This window comes from Zalophus californianus, chromosome 3 (genome assembly GCF_009762305.2).
Source record: "Zalophus californianus isolate mZalCal1 chromosome 3, mZalCal1.pri.v2, whole genome shotgun sequence".
In the NCBI taxonomy this organism is placed as follows: Eukaryota; Metazoa; Chordata; class Mammalia; order Carnivora; family Otariidae; genus Zalophus; species Zalophus californianus.
In genome coordinates, this window is record NC_045597.1 from 56,286,272 (window position 1) to 56,304,046 (window position 17,775).

At 39.9% G+C, this 17,775-nt stretch overlaps 1 protein-coding gene across 1 annotated transcript in view; it reads right to left on the minus strand.

The window, feature by feature from the left end:
* Positions 1-6,774, minus strand: part of CPB2 (carboxypeptidase B2) — a 50,751-nt gene extending 43,977 nt beyond the window's left edge. Inside the window, exons 1-2 of the mRNA XM_027590179.1 lie at positions 6,756-6,774; positions 5,984-6,072 (exon numbers count right to left, since the gene is read on the minus strand). Of these exons, the coding sequence (XP_027445980.1) occupies positions 5,984-6,057 (74 nt within the window). The 5' untranslated portion in view covers positions 6,058-6,072; positions 6,756-6,774. The remainder of the gene's footprint in view (positions 1-5,983; positions 6,073-6,755) is intronic.
* Positions 6,775-17,775: the final 11,001 nt, after the last annotated feature.

The window sequence follows — 17,775 nt, forward strand, 5'->3', positions numbered from 1 at the left end:
CAGCAAAAGACAGCAACCAGAATCCAGAGGGGCTGCTCCCAAAGCTTATTTTGGAAGCAGACTGATCTGAGTGGCACAAGGGCTGGACTATAGGAGACTCCATGTTGTGCTGCACAGGTCCCCATGTAGGAATGAACTCTCATTTCCCCAGCTTCTGCAGGTGTTGGCTGCGGTCACTTGAGTCCCTTTCCAGGATTTTTCCTTGACTGAAGAAGGGCATGTTGCCAAGGTCATGCCCCCTCCCAGGTATAGTCCACCTCCAATGACTAATAAGTATGGGTTATATATTATATATGTGTGTATATATATATATATATATATACCCTTGCCCCAGCGTGGGACAACTTTGCATGGACAACTTAGCTTTAGGGATCCCAGGGCTTCATGTGACTGAGTCATTTTTCAGTCTCTCCTCATCCAGTTCTCTTTCCTTCATTCCTGCACAAATGTTGGTCCCAAGATCACTTTCCAGGAAACGTCCTACACGCAAATCTCTATCTCAGAGCCTGCTTCCTGGGGAAACTAACCCACAACAGATACAGGGGTCTACTATGTGGGATAAAACACGTGAAGTGCTCTATGAGTTTGTATTCTCTGTTATAAGAATACAAAGTCAGAAGTTATTGGGGGTTGAGGTCATCAGAGAATGGAGACGCTTTGAGCTGGACTTCTGAGATGGGCAGGATCCGGTAAATATAGGGATATTAGACTGAGATAGGTAGAAGTTTGGCAGATGAATTGGAGAAGAAATGACATAAGTACTGACACGTAAGTGGAAAAGCGAAAGCAGAGCTCGAGGAATGGCAAGCCATCCGGGTGGGCAGGAATATGGGGCTTCTGTTGGGATATACCAGGAAATAAAACCAGGATGAATGGGCAGGATGGGATCGGACCACTGAGGGTCTTAAAAGCTGGGGTCAGGATTGTGGCCCTTATTTATAAGGTCGTTGGGCCCCATTTGGGGAATTTGAGCCAAAGAGTGAAAAACTCAAAGCTGTCTTTCGATGTGAAGTATAAAGAAGTGGGGACTCATATAAGTAAATCATAATTTGAGAGTGAGCTCTCTAACAGCTTAAGCTAACAATGAAATGGGATGCCTTTTACCCAGCAATGAGCTCTCCATTATTCAAACAGGCTACATTTCAATCCCACGTAAGGGAAGTGTTATGTTGACTAGAAGATAAGGGCATTTTTCTAATGTATTTGACCAAAGTTAGTCAACAGAAAAGAGAAAAAAAGAAAAAGTAAAAGGTAAAAAATGTGTTATCCCAGTGGGCCTCTTTCTTAAGGAGAAAAAAATTTAAGGAAATATAGAAAAATAAATTGGGAAATGGAGGGGACTAAAATGATGAGGCTAAAACTGCACCATAAAGTATATTAATGTGTCCAGGTTCCAACTGTGGTGAGCCAGCCTCTTCCTGTCTCACCTGTTTGGCCCAAGTGCCCACACAATAGAATCAGGAAATGGGATGAGGGTCAGTCAGGTCACCTTATGCAGAACTTAACATAGTTTCTGAAAATCAGTTTCCTGACTCAATGTCCCCTTACTTCATCAGAAAGAGGCTCTGAAAGGTGGTCTGAGTGAAGAAAGGGAGAAGATTTGTGACAATATTTCTTTGGAGCAAGTTGTTGCCGTCTTGTTAGTACCCTTTCTCCCAAAGAGGATGAAGTTTGGAGGTGTTACTTCCCTCATCTCCAACTAGTAGTGGGGACTTTCAAGGGGTAATGGGAAAGTCTGAACATGTTTCCTCAAGTTTAGAGACACAGGGACTGGGGCCTGGCTTGCTCCCAAGGAAGCTAAACATGCATGCGGCCGGTCTCCAGTTGGTTGGACAGTGATTAAAATCAAAAGAAGAAATACTTCATGGGCAAGTAGTTATAACTCAGATGCTGTCAGATAACGCCACCTACAGGGGCAGGAACATGGGGATGAAGGCAAGATTCCTAGGGGTGAAACATGGAGTCACAAACGGCCACCTAGTGAGAGATGCATCTGTCCCTGATCTGGAGAATTCCTCAGCAAAGAAATCTGAAAAATTCCTAAGAAGTTAAAACCCAAGAAAAGGGCAAATGAGAAAAAGAGTCAGGGGTGTGTATGGAGAGGGGGTGAGGAGTTGTTTTCCTATAAAAACTGACATTTGAATAATACCTTGAATGGACCCAATATTCTAGTTTCTAAATTGAGATTGTTTGCATGTTAACACGGCCCCAAAATTATCAGTTACTTAAGAGTGGACTAAAAAGTCAGAATTTGCACACTTTCCGTGTAGGGGCAGAGAAAGATTACTCCACCACATGGAACATAATGGGGCAAAGGGAGACGAGAAAATAAAGAAATGTTTTGATTGCATCTCTGAAGTGATACAGTTAGAGGATTTGACTGATAGCCAATTGAAGAGTAAAAAAAAAATAGTCGCACCAAATATCAAGTGAAAAGTGTAAGCACAGTGAAATAACAGGTCATTTTACACAAAAAATAAGCTGAATTTCAAAGAGGACAAGTAAATTGTCCAAGGCTGCATAACTTATAAGTCGCAGCTCTGGGGCTATCTCCAGATCCCAAGATTTTAATACTTGACAACATTTCCTCTGTTGCTTCCCCTCTAAGAATATGATTATTTTCATCAAGCTCTGTCCCCTGCTATGGTTTACAGAAGAAGGTTCACATTTGCCATAGTTCTGCAAGATTATTTTTGAATTTGAAAAACTGGTGAGATGCCTCTGAACAATGGAACAGCGCTCAAGGCTGCAATTTTGTTTTATGCATTACAGTGTTTCAAGGCCACCAGTGCCCTGTTCTTTAAGATGAAAATAATATATCAGGGGGAGCTAAGTGAAAGAGAATAAACTGGTCTCTAGGTGGCAGATCGTGTATGAAGTTGACAGAAGGAACAAGTCCTGTGGTCTATTAATAATTCAGAAGCCCTCTCTCCTCAACCATTCTCCACTCTCCCAATTCTTTTTCCTTCTTTTCTTAGTACTTCCCCACCCCCACCCCCGCCCCTTCCCTGTTTCAAATAAATCGCCTCCACTGACAGGGTGCTCCTAGGTCATCAGAGCACAATACAATTAATGTCTCTGTTTACAGGGTTCTTGCTAGGATTTTATTTTTGCCCTTTATGGTGTTTGGCCTTTAAGAGCACGTGACCTCGGAGACATGTTTTGGTTTTTGTTTGTTTGTTTGGCTGCTTTTCTCTTTGGCATATGGTATTAATGCCTTTAAAACTTTTCTCGTTCTCGTTCCGGGGCATTTCGCTGATGAGATGTATCAAAAGGCACCTACAAATCAGCCAGTAAGAAATTGCCTGAATACAAAGTGTTATTAGGAAAATGATCACGACAAGAAAACAATAACAGAGAACAGCTTTAGGGAAAAGCCAGACTGTAAGCTCTTTTTAGAAGGGGTTGTATTCTTGCCCCCAGAAATAATCCATCAAAGTCTCTTGCCCTGAATGAAATTAGATTTCTGTTTTAGCTTTAGTAATAGGCTCTTCCTGGAAAAGCAGAGCCCAGAAACAGTTGGTAAAATGTATATATATATATATATTTTTTTTTTTTTTTTTTTTTTACTCACAGAAAGAAGAGTTTGGAATGTTCTTTCTAGTGGAGGGATGGGAGAGAGGAATCAGATATGTATCTGCCCACAAAGCTGCAGCTCGCCCTTCCTCAATACACACGGACAATATTTCCAATACCATGTGGTTGGTTAAAATATAGTCATATTCTTATTCCTCTCTTCAAGCATAGATATCGATCAGACTCCAAAGTATATGCTGAAGCAAGAAATAGTAAGAAAAGCCATTTAAAATAATAATATAAAATATTAAAATAAAAATATTCCTGAAGGAATATTCTCAATCATTTCTTTGCTATTTTTTTTGCGTAAGTCCTTTATTTGTGTAATATTTAGTTCCACTAAACTGTTATATGCTTTCTCATTTTGAAGCAACATGGTAAAGCTTTGGAAGTACCTTACTAATGATTGTCTTATCTAGGGGTTCAGTTCATGATATGATCCAGGCGGTGGCATGTGCGTGAGCCGCCATGCTCTGTGGCCGCCGGCTGCCAAGGGGCAGGCACCACACCACCAAAGACCCACCGCAGGTGAGGACCCTGACACTGAACTTCCAGCCCATCCCTCTCCCAGGCTGCATTCTGGACCACCTGTCTTCTCTGCAGGCTCACTGTCTCTAAATCTGACCTCCATCAAAGTAGCTTTCTTCCTAATTTCTAGATTTTTAGAGGCAATGCTATTCAGTGAAATGAATTGAAATGAGGCGAACATGGGTTCAAATCCAAACTCTACACTTATTGTTTGATTTGGGGCAAATGAATTCTCCTTCCTAGGGCTAGTTTCCTTCTCTGTAAGGTGTCACCATCAAGATTCCTAGGGTGTAGGATTTAATGAGGCATTTAATGAGATAACATTTCTAAGTGCCGGGCCCAGTGCATGACACAACACAGGTGCTATACAACCATGTGTCCCTTCATTTTCCCCTCCCTGTGGATGATACTGCCACTGTCTACAGTACCCAGCTGGATATGCTGATACCAGCTTTCCTCTTTCCCTCTCCCCTACCTTTAATTAAGGCCAATCACCAAGTTATGGGATATTAGAACTGGCAGGACCTTAGAAATTATAGTCATCTTATTTATTGATAACACATAGAGATATACGTCACCAATTATTCCAGCAATTTGACTCCCATGTCGAATCAATAACAATCATTATTTGGTGATGGACTTTGTTGCATGACACTTGACAATCATATTGAACAAAAAAGAATCAATGATGATGTATAAACACAGCATCAGGCTCTCAAGTCAAGCTCTGTTTTCTTAAATGCTGTCCCATGGTTCTTTCTGACTCAGAAGAGTATTTTTTTTTTTACAGATTTTATTTATTTATTTGAGAGAGAGAGAGATAGTGAGAGAGAGCACAAAGGGGGGAGGGGAGGGAGCAGCAGAGGGAGATGAAGAAGCAGGCTCCCCGCTGAGGAGGAACCTCCACGCCGGCTCGGTTCCCAGGACCCCGGGATCATGACCTGAGCCGAAGGCAGACTCTTAACCGACTAAGCCACCCAGGCGCCCCAAGGTAAGTATTTTTGACAGAATTTTCCTGTCCCTGGTATGTTTTTTCCCTCTTTACTATTTACTGAATGGGGAGAGGCATTTGTCTTGGAGATAATAGGAGAAGAGAAGAGTCACAGAAGCAAAACACAGGAAAAAAAAAAGATAATTCCAAAGGAAATAATATCAATTTTAAAAATCTACGAGTTCACTAGTTAATACATTACAATTTACACACGTAGCCTGGGACTATTTGCCATATATTATATGTCTTAGAACACAAGTTCATTTGTACTCTTCTAAGTGGTTTATAGTAGAAAATCTCCAGGGAATCACTCAACTAAGCAAAATAAGAATTAGATACGTTCATATACGTGTTCTTTATAACACATCTATTCTTCCTCTCATATCCCTTGTGAATACCCATGCCCAACCTAAACCTCCTGTTTCATACCTTCACCTTCCTCTCCATCCTGTGTTCCATGTACAAGAGGAAAATATTCATAGTTACCCATAGTTACATTATTCATAGTTAATACAAATTATCTAGTTAATATATTTTGTGTGTGAAGACAAAAAAAAAATAAGTCATGTGATGTGTTAGAGTGTAAATAATTATTTTTATAAAAGCTTCTATTTCCTTAGTCTCCCTAGCCACTGAATATACATATCATCCAGCTTTCTCTCAGTAATAAAAGTAGAGCCAGAAAAGACAAAAAAAGACCCTAGATCTCGTGAGAGCCTTATTACACTAAAATGTACTGTTTGTCAGGGCAACATGGAAAGTTTCTGAAAGAGCTGACCTTCAAACTTTTAACATTTTGCCCCCCAGGTTAGTGCACTGACTAGATTCCATGTGGGGCAAACAAGTGAGGAAAACAGACCCCCACCATTTAAGATTCTATTGGGTTACCTCTGAAAAGCGAAGACATGCTGCTCACACAAGAGGAAGATGGCTACCAGGACTCCAAAGCTACAAAGCTTCATCCCAACAGCAATTTGCTGAAAAACAAAGAGAAGGACCCGGATGGCAGGTTACATAAGAGCCTTCTTTACACACTGGTTAAAATGTAATGGCATGTTCCCTCTCATTTCTGTGATCAATTGACTTAGCTTCTATTTTCACCCTTAAAAGATAAAGTATGATGAGAGTCATTCTTAATTTCTACTGTCTAGAAAATATTTAACTCCTCAGGGAAGATGAGGCCAATACTAAAAGTATAATGATGTTGCAGAAATGGGTCTGGTTTTTTGAAGAAAAATAGCCCTAGAGTATTAACTAATGGCTCGTAACCCATGCTGAGGGAGGTCTCCAGTGGAGTACTAAAGAGGTCTTCCCTTGTCTCTGTCTTTTTCAACATTTTCAACTTAGATGAAGACATAAAAGGTGAGTTTCTCCACTTTGTGTCTCTTACAAGGCTGAGAAGGAGAGCTTGTATAGAGGATTATAGAATCTCCATTTAAATAAATTTTTCCTCGGTAATATGGAGTGATGGGCCCACCTGTAAGAGAATAGGAATGTTATGTCCTAGAGAGTTCTCTGAGCAATAAAAAATCAGGTTGCTTTGAATCATGTTTATTTAGGAAAGGTCACCATAAGAGCCATTATCTAAATCAAAGCTCATCACATGTCATTCTGGAGGTAGCATCTTACTTATATTGTCTGGCATGAGGCTACATCTTACCTAGTAAGTGGTTGAAGCCCAGGTATTATCCCCAAATTCCCACTGGTCAATGCGTTAGAATGTTCCTGAGGTCAGGGCAGGCAAATTTGAAAAATAAAACAACCTTCCCACAATGGACTTCTGAAAAGGAAAGGATTGAGATTTCAAGCTTCTCTCTCTGAGATTCAAAGCTATTAAAACATATTTAATGGATTAAGTTGACTTCACTGAAACTACCTCTTATATAAGAAGGAAGAAGAAAAAGAATATACATGTATATCTGATCACTTTTAGAGAAAGATACATAGGAAGAATAGACCAGAAATCCATTAGACCGTGGTTACCTACAGTGGGTGGGTAGAAAGCTGATTGGAAAAGATGCAGGAGTAAGAACAGGGTAGAAGAGATGCGAGGGGGGATGCTTTTTTGAGTAGACATCTTTGAATACTTTAGAATTCAAAAATACTACAGAAAATATACGTCATTTTTTCACTTCCTCAAAACAAACAAGTAAATAAAATGAATACAAGTAAAAACACATGAACTGAATGGTGTTTGTAATGAGTGACGTAACTACACTGAAAGGGAGAGAGGAAAAACTAACCCAAGGACTTTCACTTTGTTTTTTTAAAACACAAAAAGTAACTTTAAAATACAGTCAATGGGGCATCTGGGTGGCTCAGTCATTAAACGTCTGCCTTCAGCTCAGGTCATGATCCCAGGGGTCCTGGGATTGAGTCTCCGCATCGGGCTCCCTGCTCAGCGGGAAGCCTGCTTCTCCCTCTCCCCCTCCCCCTGCTTGTGTTCCCGCTCTCGCTGTTTCTCTCTCTCTGTCAATTAAATAAATAAAATCTTTAAAAAAATAAAAACGAAAATAAAATACAGTCAATGGTGGACGTTTACTGACAAATTTTATCAATTTTTGTCCTCCCTATTGAGTTGTATCCTATGTCTCCACTCCGGGTTTACACTTCTTGCTGAAGCAATCTTTGAACAGTTGCTTTAGTGAAGGTCTATTGGTGGTAGATTCTATTGTGCTCTGTCTGATGAGAACTTCATCCTGCCCTCACTTTCAAAGACCAGTTTAGCCAAAAGTCACATTCTAGTGTGACAGTTCTTCCACTGTCCTTTGGCATCTACTGTGGTTAAGGTAGGAATCTGCTGTCAGGTCTTGTTTCCCTGCAAAATAATCCCTGCAAAAAATCCCTTCACACACAAAACTATTCTTTCTAATAGATGACTTTTGAGGGATTAGGGATTATCTTTATCTTTAATACTCTTCAGATCCATTACTCTTGTCTAGCTGTGAAATTATTTTTTGTTATCTAGTTTGGTACATGGAATGTAATTTTGATCTGAGGATTTTAGATATTTCTTCAACTTGGGAAAACCATTTTATTATTTCTCCAGCTATTATCTGCTAGTGCTTTTTAGGGGCTCCCTTTGGAGTTCCTTGATCTACCCTCCATGTCTTGTAACTGTCTTTTCATGTTTTTAAAAAATCATGGTCTGTGTCTCCGTATGCTGAATCCTGGGCGAGAGTTTCTCAGTACCACCTTCAAATTCACAAATTCATTCTTTGTGTCTGGTTTAGACTACATGGTCAACTGACCTGTGTTTTTTAAAAATTTCAATAACTTTATGAATCTTTTCCAACTTTTACAATTGCTTTTTTTCACATTTATCCATTTTGCTTTTTTTAAAGATTTTATTTATGTATTAGAGAGAGAGAGAGAGATCATAAGTGGGGGGAGGAGCAGAGGGAGAGGGAGAAGGAGAGGAAGGCTCCCCACTGAGTGCAGAGCCTGTGGTGGAGCTCAATCCCAGGACCCTGAGATCATGACCTGAGCTGAAGTCAGCTGCTTAACTGACTGAGCCATCCAAGTGTCCCCATTCTGCTTTTATAAATATCATTTTAAAGCATTTTGTTGTTTACTTTTTAATAGATATGGTTCCTTCAGAGTTCTTGCTGAGAATCCTTAGAATACCTATTTTAAGGTCTGAGTTAAATTTGCTCTCAAGGATTAATTGTATTTGAGATGAATTCATACTCTGAGTATTGATTTTGTTGACTGCCTCTCTTAGCATTTGATTTCTTCTGTGATTTGGAACCTTAGTTTGCAGGCTCATTTTGAAGTCTTTTGTTTTCCTTTCCTGCTTTTCTCCTTCTATGGTTACTCTTCTCCAAGCAGCCCCTGGGTTTCAGTCCAGAACACTGTCTTAAACTGGTTTTTGGAGTTTCTACACCATGATAATATAATGGTTTTCAAAGATCTAGTCACCAGTCAGGATGACTTAACTTAGTTACTGGCTTAGTCACTCCTGGCCTGGTTACTCCTCTGTCTCCTACAAACCAGCAGATACTTATAAACCAGTCCTTGGCAGCAGTGGGAACTATCTTTCTAAAATTGAGGTACATACATTGAAATGCACAGATTTAAGTGTTTGAGGAGATTAGTCTTGAAAAATACATATACTTGAGTAACCCACACCTCTATCAAGTATAGAAAATTTCCATCATTCCAGAGAGCTCTGGAATGAGTTCATATCCCTCCCAATCAATTTCCCCTCTATTCTAGCAGCCTCTGTTCTGATTTTATCATAATAGATTAATTTTGCTTGTTTTAGAACTACATGGAATCATATATTGTCCTAGTCAGTTCAGGGTGTTCCTGCCAGAATACCATAGACTAAATGGCTTAAACAACAAACATTTATGTCTTACAGTTCTGAGTTTGGGCTTTGCTGTTATTTTAATTAGATTTTATTTACCACAGTCTCAAATTACTTAAAAACAGGAGCAAATCCTTCTCTTTAGCAGTGACTGGGGTCTGATTGCCTCAGGATTTGCCCTCAACTCTCCTCTCTGCCCTCAGCCTTCAGCAGCAGAGGAGAGAGCTCTCGGATCTCCTGTCTTTCCCCTGGTAGCAGGTAGCCACTCTGCACTTTTTATAATGTTTACACTTAAAGTAAAACGATTTATAAAAGCTAAAAATAGCAGGTATGTAGAATGAGACATCAACAAAACAGAAACAAAAGCTAGTGTGGAGCAGTAAAAGGTAATGACCTATCAAGCCACAGAAAGACATGGAGGAAATTTAAAAGCATGTTGCTAAGTGGAAGAAGCCAATCTGAAAAGGCTACAGACTATGTGACATTCTGGAAAAGGCAAAGCTGGAGACAGTAAGATCAGTGGTTGCACCGGGCTGAGGGGAGGAAAGGAGGATGCATGGGGGAACACAGAGGGTTTTTAGGGCAGTGAAACTCTTCTGTATGTTACTATAACGATGGACACATGTCATTATGTTTGTTAAAATCCATAGAATGTACAACACAAAGAGTGAACCCTAATGTAAACTATAGATTTTAGTTAATAATACTGTATCAATATTGATTCATTAATTGTAACAAATCGAACTCCACTAAGATGGCAACAATAAGGGCAACTGTGTGGTGAGGGAGGGGTATGTGGGAACTGTATTTTCTGATCAACTTTCTGTAAATCTAAAACTGCTCTAAAAATAGGTTATTAATTTTTTAAAGGTGGTAGTGTTGAAATCAGACAAAGCAAGTTTAATCAACACAAAAGCATTAAAGAGGACAAAGATCAATTGGGATCGATAACAGGTATAATTAATATACAACAGTCATTAAACTTTATGAGTTGAAAAATACCAGTAAAATATAAAAGCAAAATGTGATAGAAATACAAGCACAAGTGCATAAAAACATAGGGATTTTAGCATACTACCATTTTTCTATGGTAGTTTACACAAAAGGAGATACAGAGAATATGTAGCCTGTGATCCAGTGGGGGACAGAAGTTTCTGCATGAAAATGTGACTTTCACTTATCTTTCTCACTCTCCTCCCCTAATAACTTGATGAAGGTAACATGTCAACTAAATTTAAGGCAATACTGTTTATGGTAGAAATAACCCCTGCTGGGTAAATTGTATCTGAGCTAGGAGACACCATAAATGAGCTGATTGGGACATCATAGCCTTAGGCTTCTGTGAATGTGATGACTTTTGTATCTGGGCATGTCTCTACAGGGACCCAGGAATCTAGGCCTGTGAAATTGTTACAAAAAGTTGGCTACTGGGGGCATGGGGCTTCTAAGCCAGGGTGATTCTTACACCTGCCAGCTATAAATCTCATTCCTTCATATCTGAAATGTCATTTGGGGAGCCTGGGAAGCTATGTAGAGCATTTCAGGGACTGCTCCAAGACCTACTCAAATGCAACAGGAACTGCTGATATCATTTTGTGTCAGGCTTTGGTTTCTATCTTATACATCTCTGAGTGAATGGTGCTGAAGGAGGCTGGTGAAGGTTTTGTGAGTCTGAATGTTTTGTGGAACCTAAGAAGACTTCCTGGTGAATATCGCAAGATGGTACACTCAATTTGGTTGATTTGTAGAGAGTTTAATAAAAGTATTGTTTAAACTGATGTGGGCAGGATATAGGGAAATTACAAAAGATCACTGAGTACACCAAGACAAGTAACAGCAAGGCACTGAAAAGATGAGAACCTGGAAATAGAGCCATATGCAGAGGACTGACAGACAGGAACTGTGACTTCTCACTGAGAGACTCAACCAGTTTTTCCTAATCTTGCAGGGAAGGAGAAAAATAATTTTTATAGAAAGAAAAATAATTCTGACCTCCCTTTCCTCCTTTCCTTTGTTTTCCTGTGGGGGCTTCTTATGGCTGAACCCAAAGAACTTGAGTCAGGCAAAGATTTTTTAGATAGAGCATAAAAAAACACAAATCACAAAAGAAAAATTTGAAAAACTGGACTTCATCAAAATTAAAAGCACTTGTTTTTCAAAAGACACTTTTAACAAAATGAAAGGACAAGCTATGAACTGAAAGAAAATATTTTCAAAACTTATTGGGTAAGGGACTCATATCAAACATATATAAAGAACACTTAGAAATCAAGAATAAGACAAAAACTATTTTTTTAATGAGCAGATTATACACTTTCCCAAATATACAAATGGCCAGTCATCACATACTCAACATCATTAATTATTGAGGAAATGCAAATTAAAACCACAATGATATGTCACTCCTCACCTCTGGAGTGCCCCACTGGATCACAGGCTATATATTCTCTCAAGTTCGCTAAATGAAAAAAGGCGAACAATAGGAAGTAATAGTGAGGATGTGGAACACCTTGAACTCTCATACATTGCTTGTGGGAATGTAAAATGGTATAGCCATTTTGAAAAATGGTAATTTGGTAATTTCTTATAAAGTTAAACATAGTTACTACATATGTCCCCGGAATTCAATTCCTGGGTATTTACCCAAGTGAAAGGAAAACAATGTCTGTGCCAAGACCTGAATGTTCATAGTAGCTGAGTATTCAAAAAGTTGACTGTTTCATAACTGTTTTAGTCATAATTGAAAGAAAGAAGAAAGAAAAAGAAGAAAGAAAGAAAGAAAGAGAAAGAAAGAAAGAAAGAAAGAAGAAAGAAAGAAAGAAAGAAGAAAGAAAGAGAAAGAAAGAAAGAAAGAAAGAAAGAAAGAAAGAAAGAAAGAAAGAAAGAAAGAAAGAAAGAAGAAAAAAGAAAGAAAACTTGAAACAATCCAATGTCCATCAACTGGGGAATGAATAAACAAATTGTGGTTCATCCATACAAAGAAATGCTCCTCAGCAGTATAAAGGAAGAGCCTACTGATCATGCAACAAGATGGATAAATCTCAAAAGCCTCATGTCAAGTAAAACTGGCAGATACTACAAGATTGATAGTGTATGATCCTGTGTATATGACCCACTATAAAAGGCAAAACTATAGAGACAGAAAATAGGGTAGCTTTTGTCAGGGGCTGGGGCTAGAGAGGAAGGGATCAACTTGCAGAGAGGTACCGGAGAATTTTTTTGGAGTGGTGGAAAGATTCTGTACTTTGATTGTTGTGGTAGTTACACAATTGTTTACAGCCAAAATGCCTCAAACTTGACACTTAAGAGTTGGATTTATTTTGTAAGGAAAAAGATGAAAGGAAGGAAGGAAGGAAGGAAGGAAGAAGAGAAGGGAGGAGGGAGGGAAGGAGAGAGGGAGGAAAGAGAAAAGAAGAAAATGGAGACAAGTTCTTTTTCCTCGTTCTGCATCTCTATTTGAGATTTCTGATCTTGAAGAATGAAAAGAACACAAAGTTTGGACAGATGGACTCCACCCTTCGCTCACAGGCAAATCGCTTAGTCTCTCAGAGGTGCAGTTTCCTCTTCTGAAAAATGAGATTAATAATAACCTACATCAAAGGGCTGTTGTAAGGATTCAGTAGAATAACATGTGAAAGTAACTGGCAGAAACAGGTGCTCAAAATGTCCCACATATATTAAAAAGATAAACCAGGAAGGGGGTTGGTAGGGGCCAACATGTTCTCTGCCCAGAGTCTTATCTAGCTTATCGTGACCTTGGGTACAGCTCTTCCTCTTCCTCGGATGCTCCCAGAGAGTTAGGTAATGAGTTACCTCGCCAGAAGGCAATCTAGTTCTGGGGGATCAATTTATTTGAATCATGTCCCCTGGGACCCATCTAATTTATACATTTGTTCTCCAGCCATTTCGGACATCAGCTGGCAAAAATAATATGGCAAGTGCTTCTTCAAGAGCCCTAACTCTCAGCCTTTGTTAAGACTGCGTGTAAGAAGATAATTTCCCCTGTGAGGTCTGGTCTGCTTCGCCTTTCTTTCATCTGGAGCAGCCTAAGGATCAGGGTAAATGCCACAGAGATCTTGGCTGGCCTCACTTGGATATACAGCTCAGGCTTATTGTTAGGTAAGCGCTAAGAGAGTCAATTAATTTAATGGCTTTTTATTATGAGTTCAGGTGCACTTCAATTTACAAGTTTTCCTTTCAGAATCATTCAGCCATTAACGCCGCATAATCTTGGGAGGATTTGAAGACACTTAATTGATAAATGTTTTTTCTCTCCATACATTATCTCTCATGTTTATTCATGAAGAGTGAAGCAGTTTTATAATTTGCACAAAGGTTTGGCATATCTGGCCAAACCTTTCCAAAGGGGAGAAAGGATGATGCCATCTCCAAAGTCACTGAAGAGGGGGATTTGAGGTGTGAAGGCAGAGAACGCTATCTCAGGTAGCTATTCCCTTGCTTTGGCTAACAAGAGCCTGTGACCTGGGCCACCGAGGGGCTTACTTGGCACCCAGACAGGCAAATGCATGTTGGCTGGATGGTTAAATTGTAAACAGAGCAAGGTTTGTCTTTAGAAATTTCCATCCCTTCATTCCCCCCTTTCTAAATCATCATCCCTTGGGGCACCTGGGTGGCTCAGTTGATTAAGCATCTGCCTTCAGCTCAGGTCATGATCTCAGGGTCCTGGCATCTCCTGGGATAGAGCACTGCATTGGGCTCCCTGCTCAGTGGGGAGCCTGCTTCTCCCTCTCCCCCTCCCCCTGAGCTGTCTCTCTCTCTCTCAAATAAATAAAATCTTAAAAAAATAATAAATCATCATCCCTTGTATTGGTCTCCCCACTTTCTAACATGCTTCACCCAGTCCTCCCCTTTGAAGAGTACACCAGGCTATAGACCTGTGTTTCTCAAACTTGACCCCATATTGGAGTCATTTGGAGATCTTTTAAATATCTGGCTGCCCAGGCTGCACCATCACGTCAATTATATCAGAATCTTAGAGGGAGGGGTATAAGCATCAGCATTTTTTAAAAGCCCCCGAGATAATTTCAATGTGCAGCCAGAGTTGAGAACAGCTGCTCTGGACCGGCGCTTCTCCAAGTGTGGTCTGTGAGTCATGGACTCTCTTAGGGTATTTGTGGAAAATGCAGATTCCCAGGCCAACCACCTCTATAGGCACCGAATCTTGTGGTGGGATCTGGGAGATTTGTGTTTTAACAAGCTCCCCAGGGGATTCTTAAGTGCCCCAAATATCTGAGGCTCATACTAAACTTTTGCTAGACCATTGGTTTCTTGTGGTATGGTGGGTCTCACTCCCCATCAGCCATACTAGTCTTTCAGTTCCTCAAAGATAACGGACTCCTCCTTCCACTGGACCTTTGCACATTGTAGTTGCTCACTTGGAAGGCACTTTCCTCTCTCTTTGCCACTAGAAAATTGACAAAGATAACAATGATGAAGCTATATCCCCAGAAAGTCATTTCAAAGTGCATTTCAAAGTTTTGGTGGAGAAAAGAGTAGGCTCTGGAGGGCCGTGATCCCTCCCCTTGGGACAGTTTGGTTTCATACGTTACTTGTCGTTACTGGAAACCACAGAGAGATTGCTTCAGAGACAGTGGGAGAAAAGCCAGTAGGCTTGATGGAGGTAGTGAAGGAACAGGAGGGAAGACCAGTGATATGGCACTGGGTCAGATGCATTAAAATGGCAGCTGTAGGCATTCAGTGAGAGAAGGCTGTGCCAAGAGGCACATTAAAGGTACCCAGGAGGACCAGGAGATAAAGCTTGGGTCTGTGCCTCGGAGTGGGTGCCACAGGGAAAAGAGGGGTCAATGGAGAGAGGGACAGCAAAGGGCAAGTCTGTGTGGTGGGGAATACACCCCAATATAGGGCAAAGCCACTCTGGCTACCTCAAAAAATTATTGATGATGGAAAAATGTTAGTGGAAAGTTATTTTAATCCCTCGAGCCTGCTGTAATTGGGAAAGTATAATTTAATTTGAAGCTGGTTCAATTAACTACCTATCAACTGGAGGTCTTTTAAGAAGGCTTCTATTCTTTTAGGACAGTGTTTCTCAAGCTTTAATGTGCACATGAATTAACTGGGAATCTTATTAAAATACAGATTCTGATTTAATAGGGTTTGTGGCAAGGGCTAACCAGTGTCCACGTGCCCCTGGCCTGAACACTACCCTTAGAGCAAGGAAGTTGGAATATTTGCGACTCATCCTTGGGCCCTTGGGATAGCCAAGTCCAGGAATGCCTACCAAATTATCAACTTTTATATTACATTACACATAGCTTTATTATTTTTTTATTTAAATTCAATTAGCTAACATATAGTACATCTTTAGTTTCAGATGTAGAGTTCAGTAATTCATCAGTTGCATATAATACCCAGTGTTCATCACATCACGAGCCCTCCTTAATGCCCATCACCCAATTCCCCCAGCCCCCAACCCCCTCCCCTCCAGCAACCCTCATTTTGTTTCTTAGCGTTAAGAGTCTCTCATGGTTTGTCTCCCTCTGATGACTTGTCATTCAGTTTTCCCTCCTTTCCCTTACGATCCTCTGCATTGTTTCTTATATTCTATATATGAGCGAAACCATATAATTGTCTTTCTCTGATTGACTTATTTTGCTCAGCATAATACCCAGTTGTTCCATCCCATTGATGTAAATGATAAGTATTCATCCTTTCTGATGGCTGCATAATATTCCATTGTGTGTGTGTGTGTATGCATATATACCACATCTTCTTTATCCATTCGTCTGTAGATGGACATCTTGGTTCTTCCCATAGTTTGGCTATTATGGACATTGCTGCTATAAACAGTGGGGTGCAGGTGCCCCCTCAGATCACTACATTTGTATCTTTGGGGTAAATACCTTGTAGTGCAATTGCTGGGTATATTAATTATTATATAATTATATAATATATATTTATATTAATATATATATTTAATATATAATATATATTATAGGGTAGCTCTATTTTTAACTTCTTGAGGAACCTCCATGCTGTTTTCCAGAGTGACTGCACCAGCTTACATTCCCATCAACAGTGTAGGAGGGTTCCCCTTTCTCCACATCCTCACCAACATTTATTGTTTCTGGTCTGTTAATTTTAGCCATTCTGACTGGTATGAGGTGGTATCTCATTGTGGTTTTGATTTGTATTTCTCTGATGCCGAGTGATGTGGAGCATTTTTTCATGTGTCTGTTAGGCATTTGGATATCTTCTTTGGAGAAATGTCTGTACATGTCTTCTGCCTATTTCTTGACTGGATTATTTGTTTTTTGGGTGTTGAGTTTGATAAGTTCTTTATAGATCTCGGATACTAGCCTTTTATCTGATAAGACATTTGCAAATATCTTCTGTCATTCTGTCCGTTGCCTTTTGGTTTTGTTGACTGTTTCCTTTGTTGTGCAAAAGCTTTTTATCTTGATAAAGTCCCAATAGTTCATTTTTGCCCTTGCTTCCCTTGCCTTTGGAGACATGTCTAGCAAGAAGTTGCTGCAGCTGAGGTCAAAGAGGTTGCTGCCTGTGTTCTCCTCTAGGATTTTGACAGATTCCTATTTCACATTTAGGTCTTTCATCCATTTTGAGTTTATCTTTGAGCATTACACATAGCTTTAAAATTAAATATTTGCATGCATTCTAATCCTCTAAAAGCTCCTATTCCAAAAATGATATGGTAGCTCTCTTAACCAAAATACCTATTCAAATGGTAATCCCCAATTTTGACATACCAGATAACAAAAATTATTGCCATTTTATCAAGCCCAAGTTGTTAAGGTTGAGATAGTGGGTATTGACTAGATTATCTGTTTTTGTGTTTGACAAAGGTGGATATTAAATATATGCAGACTTTAGACATGCAAAAACATTTACACAATTTTCTTTCCTTTTGATCTTTTTGGGGGGTCACTCATGTACAAACTCAGATGGTAAACTCTGTCTTTCAGAAATAGGGAGACAGGACACTGAGTAAGGTGTAGTCTTTGGCAGCTGCTTTTATTACTGGAATTTTATTAGGAAACTGTCAAAGTAACTAGATTTCACAAGAGGATCAGTCAATGCTAACTTGTCATGAGCATCAGCTCTGGTTTCTGGATCATGAGGCTTGCAGGGACGTGCTGGGCAAGACACCAAGTTCACAGAGAGTGCTGCCAGCATTTAATCCAAGTGTATTGGGTCACTGGGGTAGACAGAGAACAAAAGTCCATAACATCTCAGCGGCTGCTATGTGACAAAAGGCACAGTAACTGTAAAGAAGGTTGGAACGGGAGCCATCCAGGGAAATGTCTATCCCGCATCAAGCATCTGTCTGAGTCGGGCTGTGTACAACAGGCTGAGTCTATGTAGTTTTTAC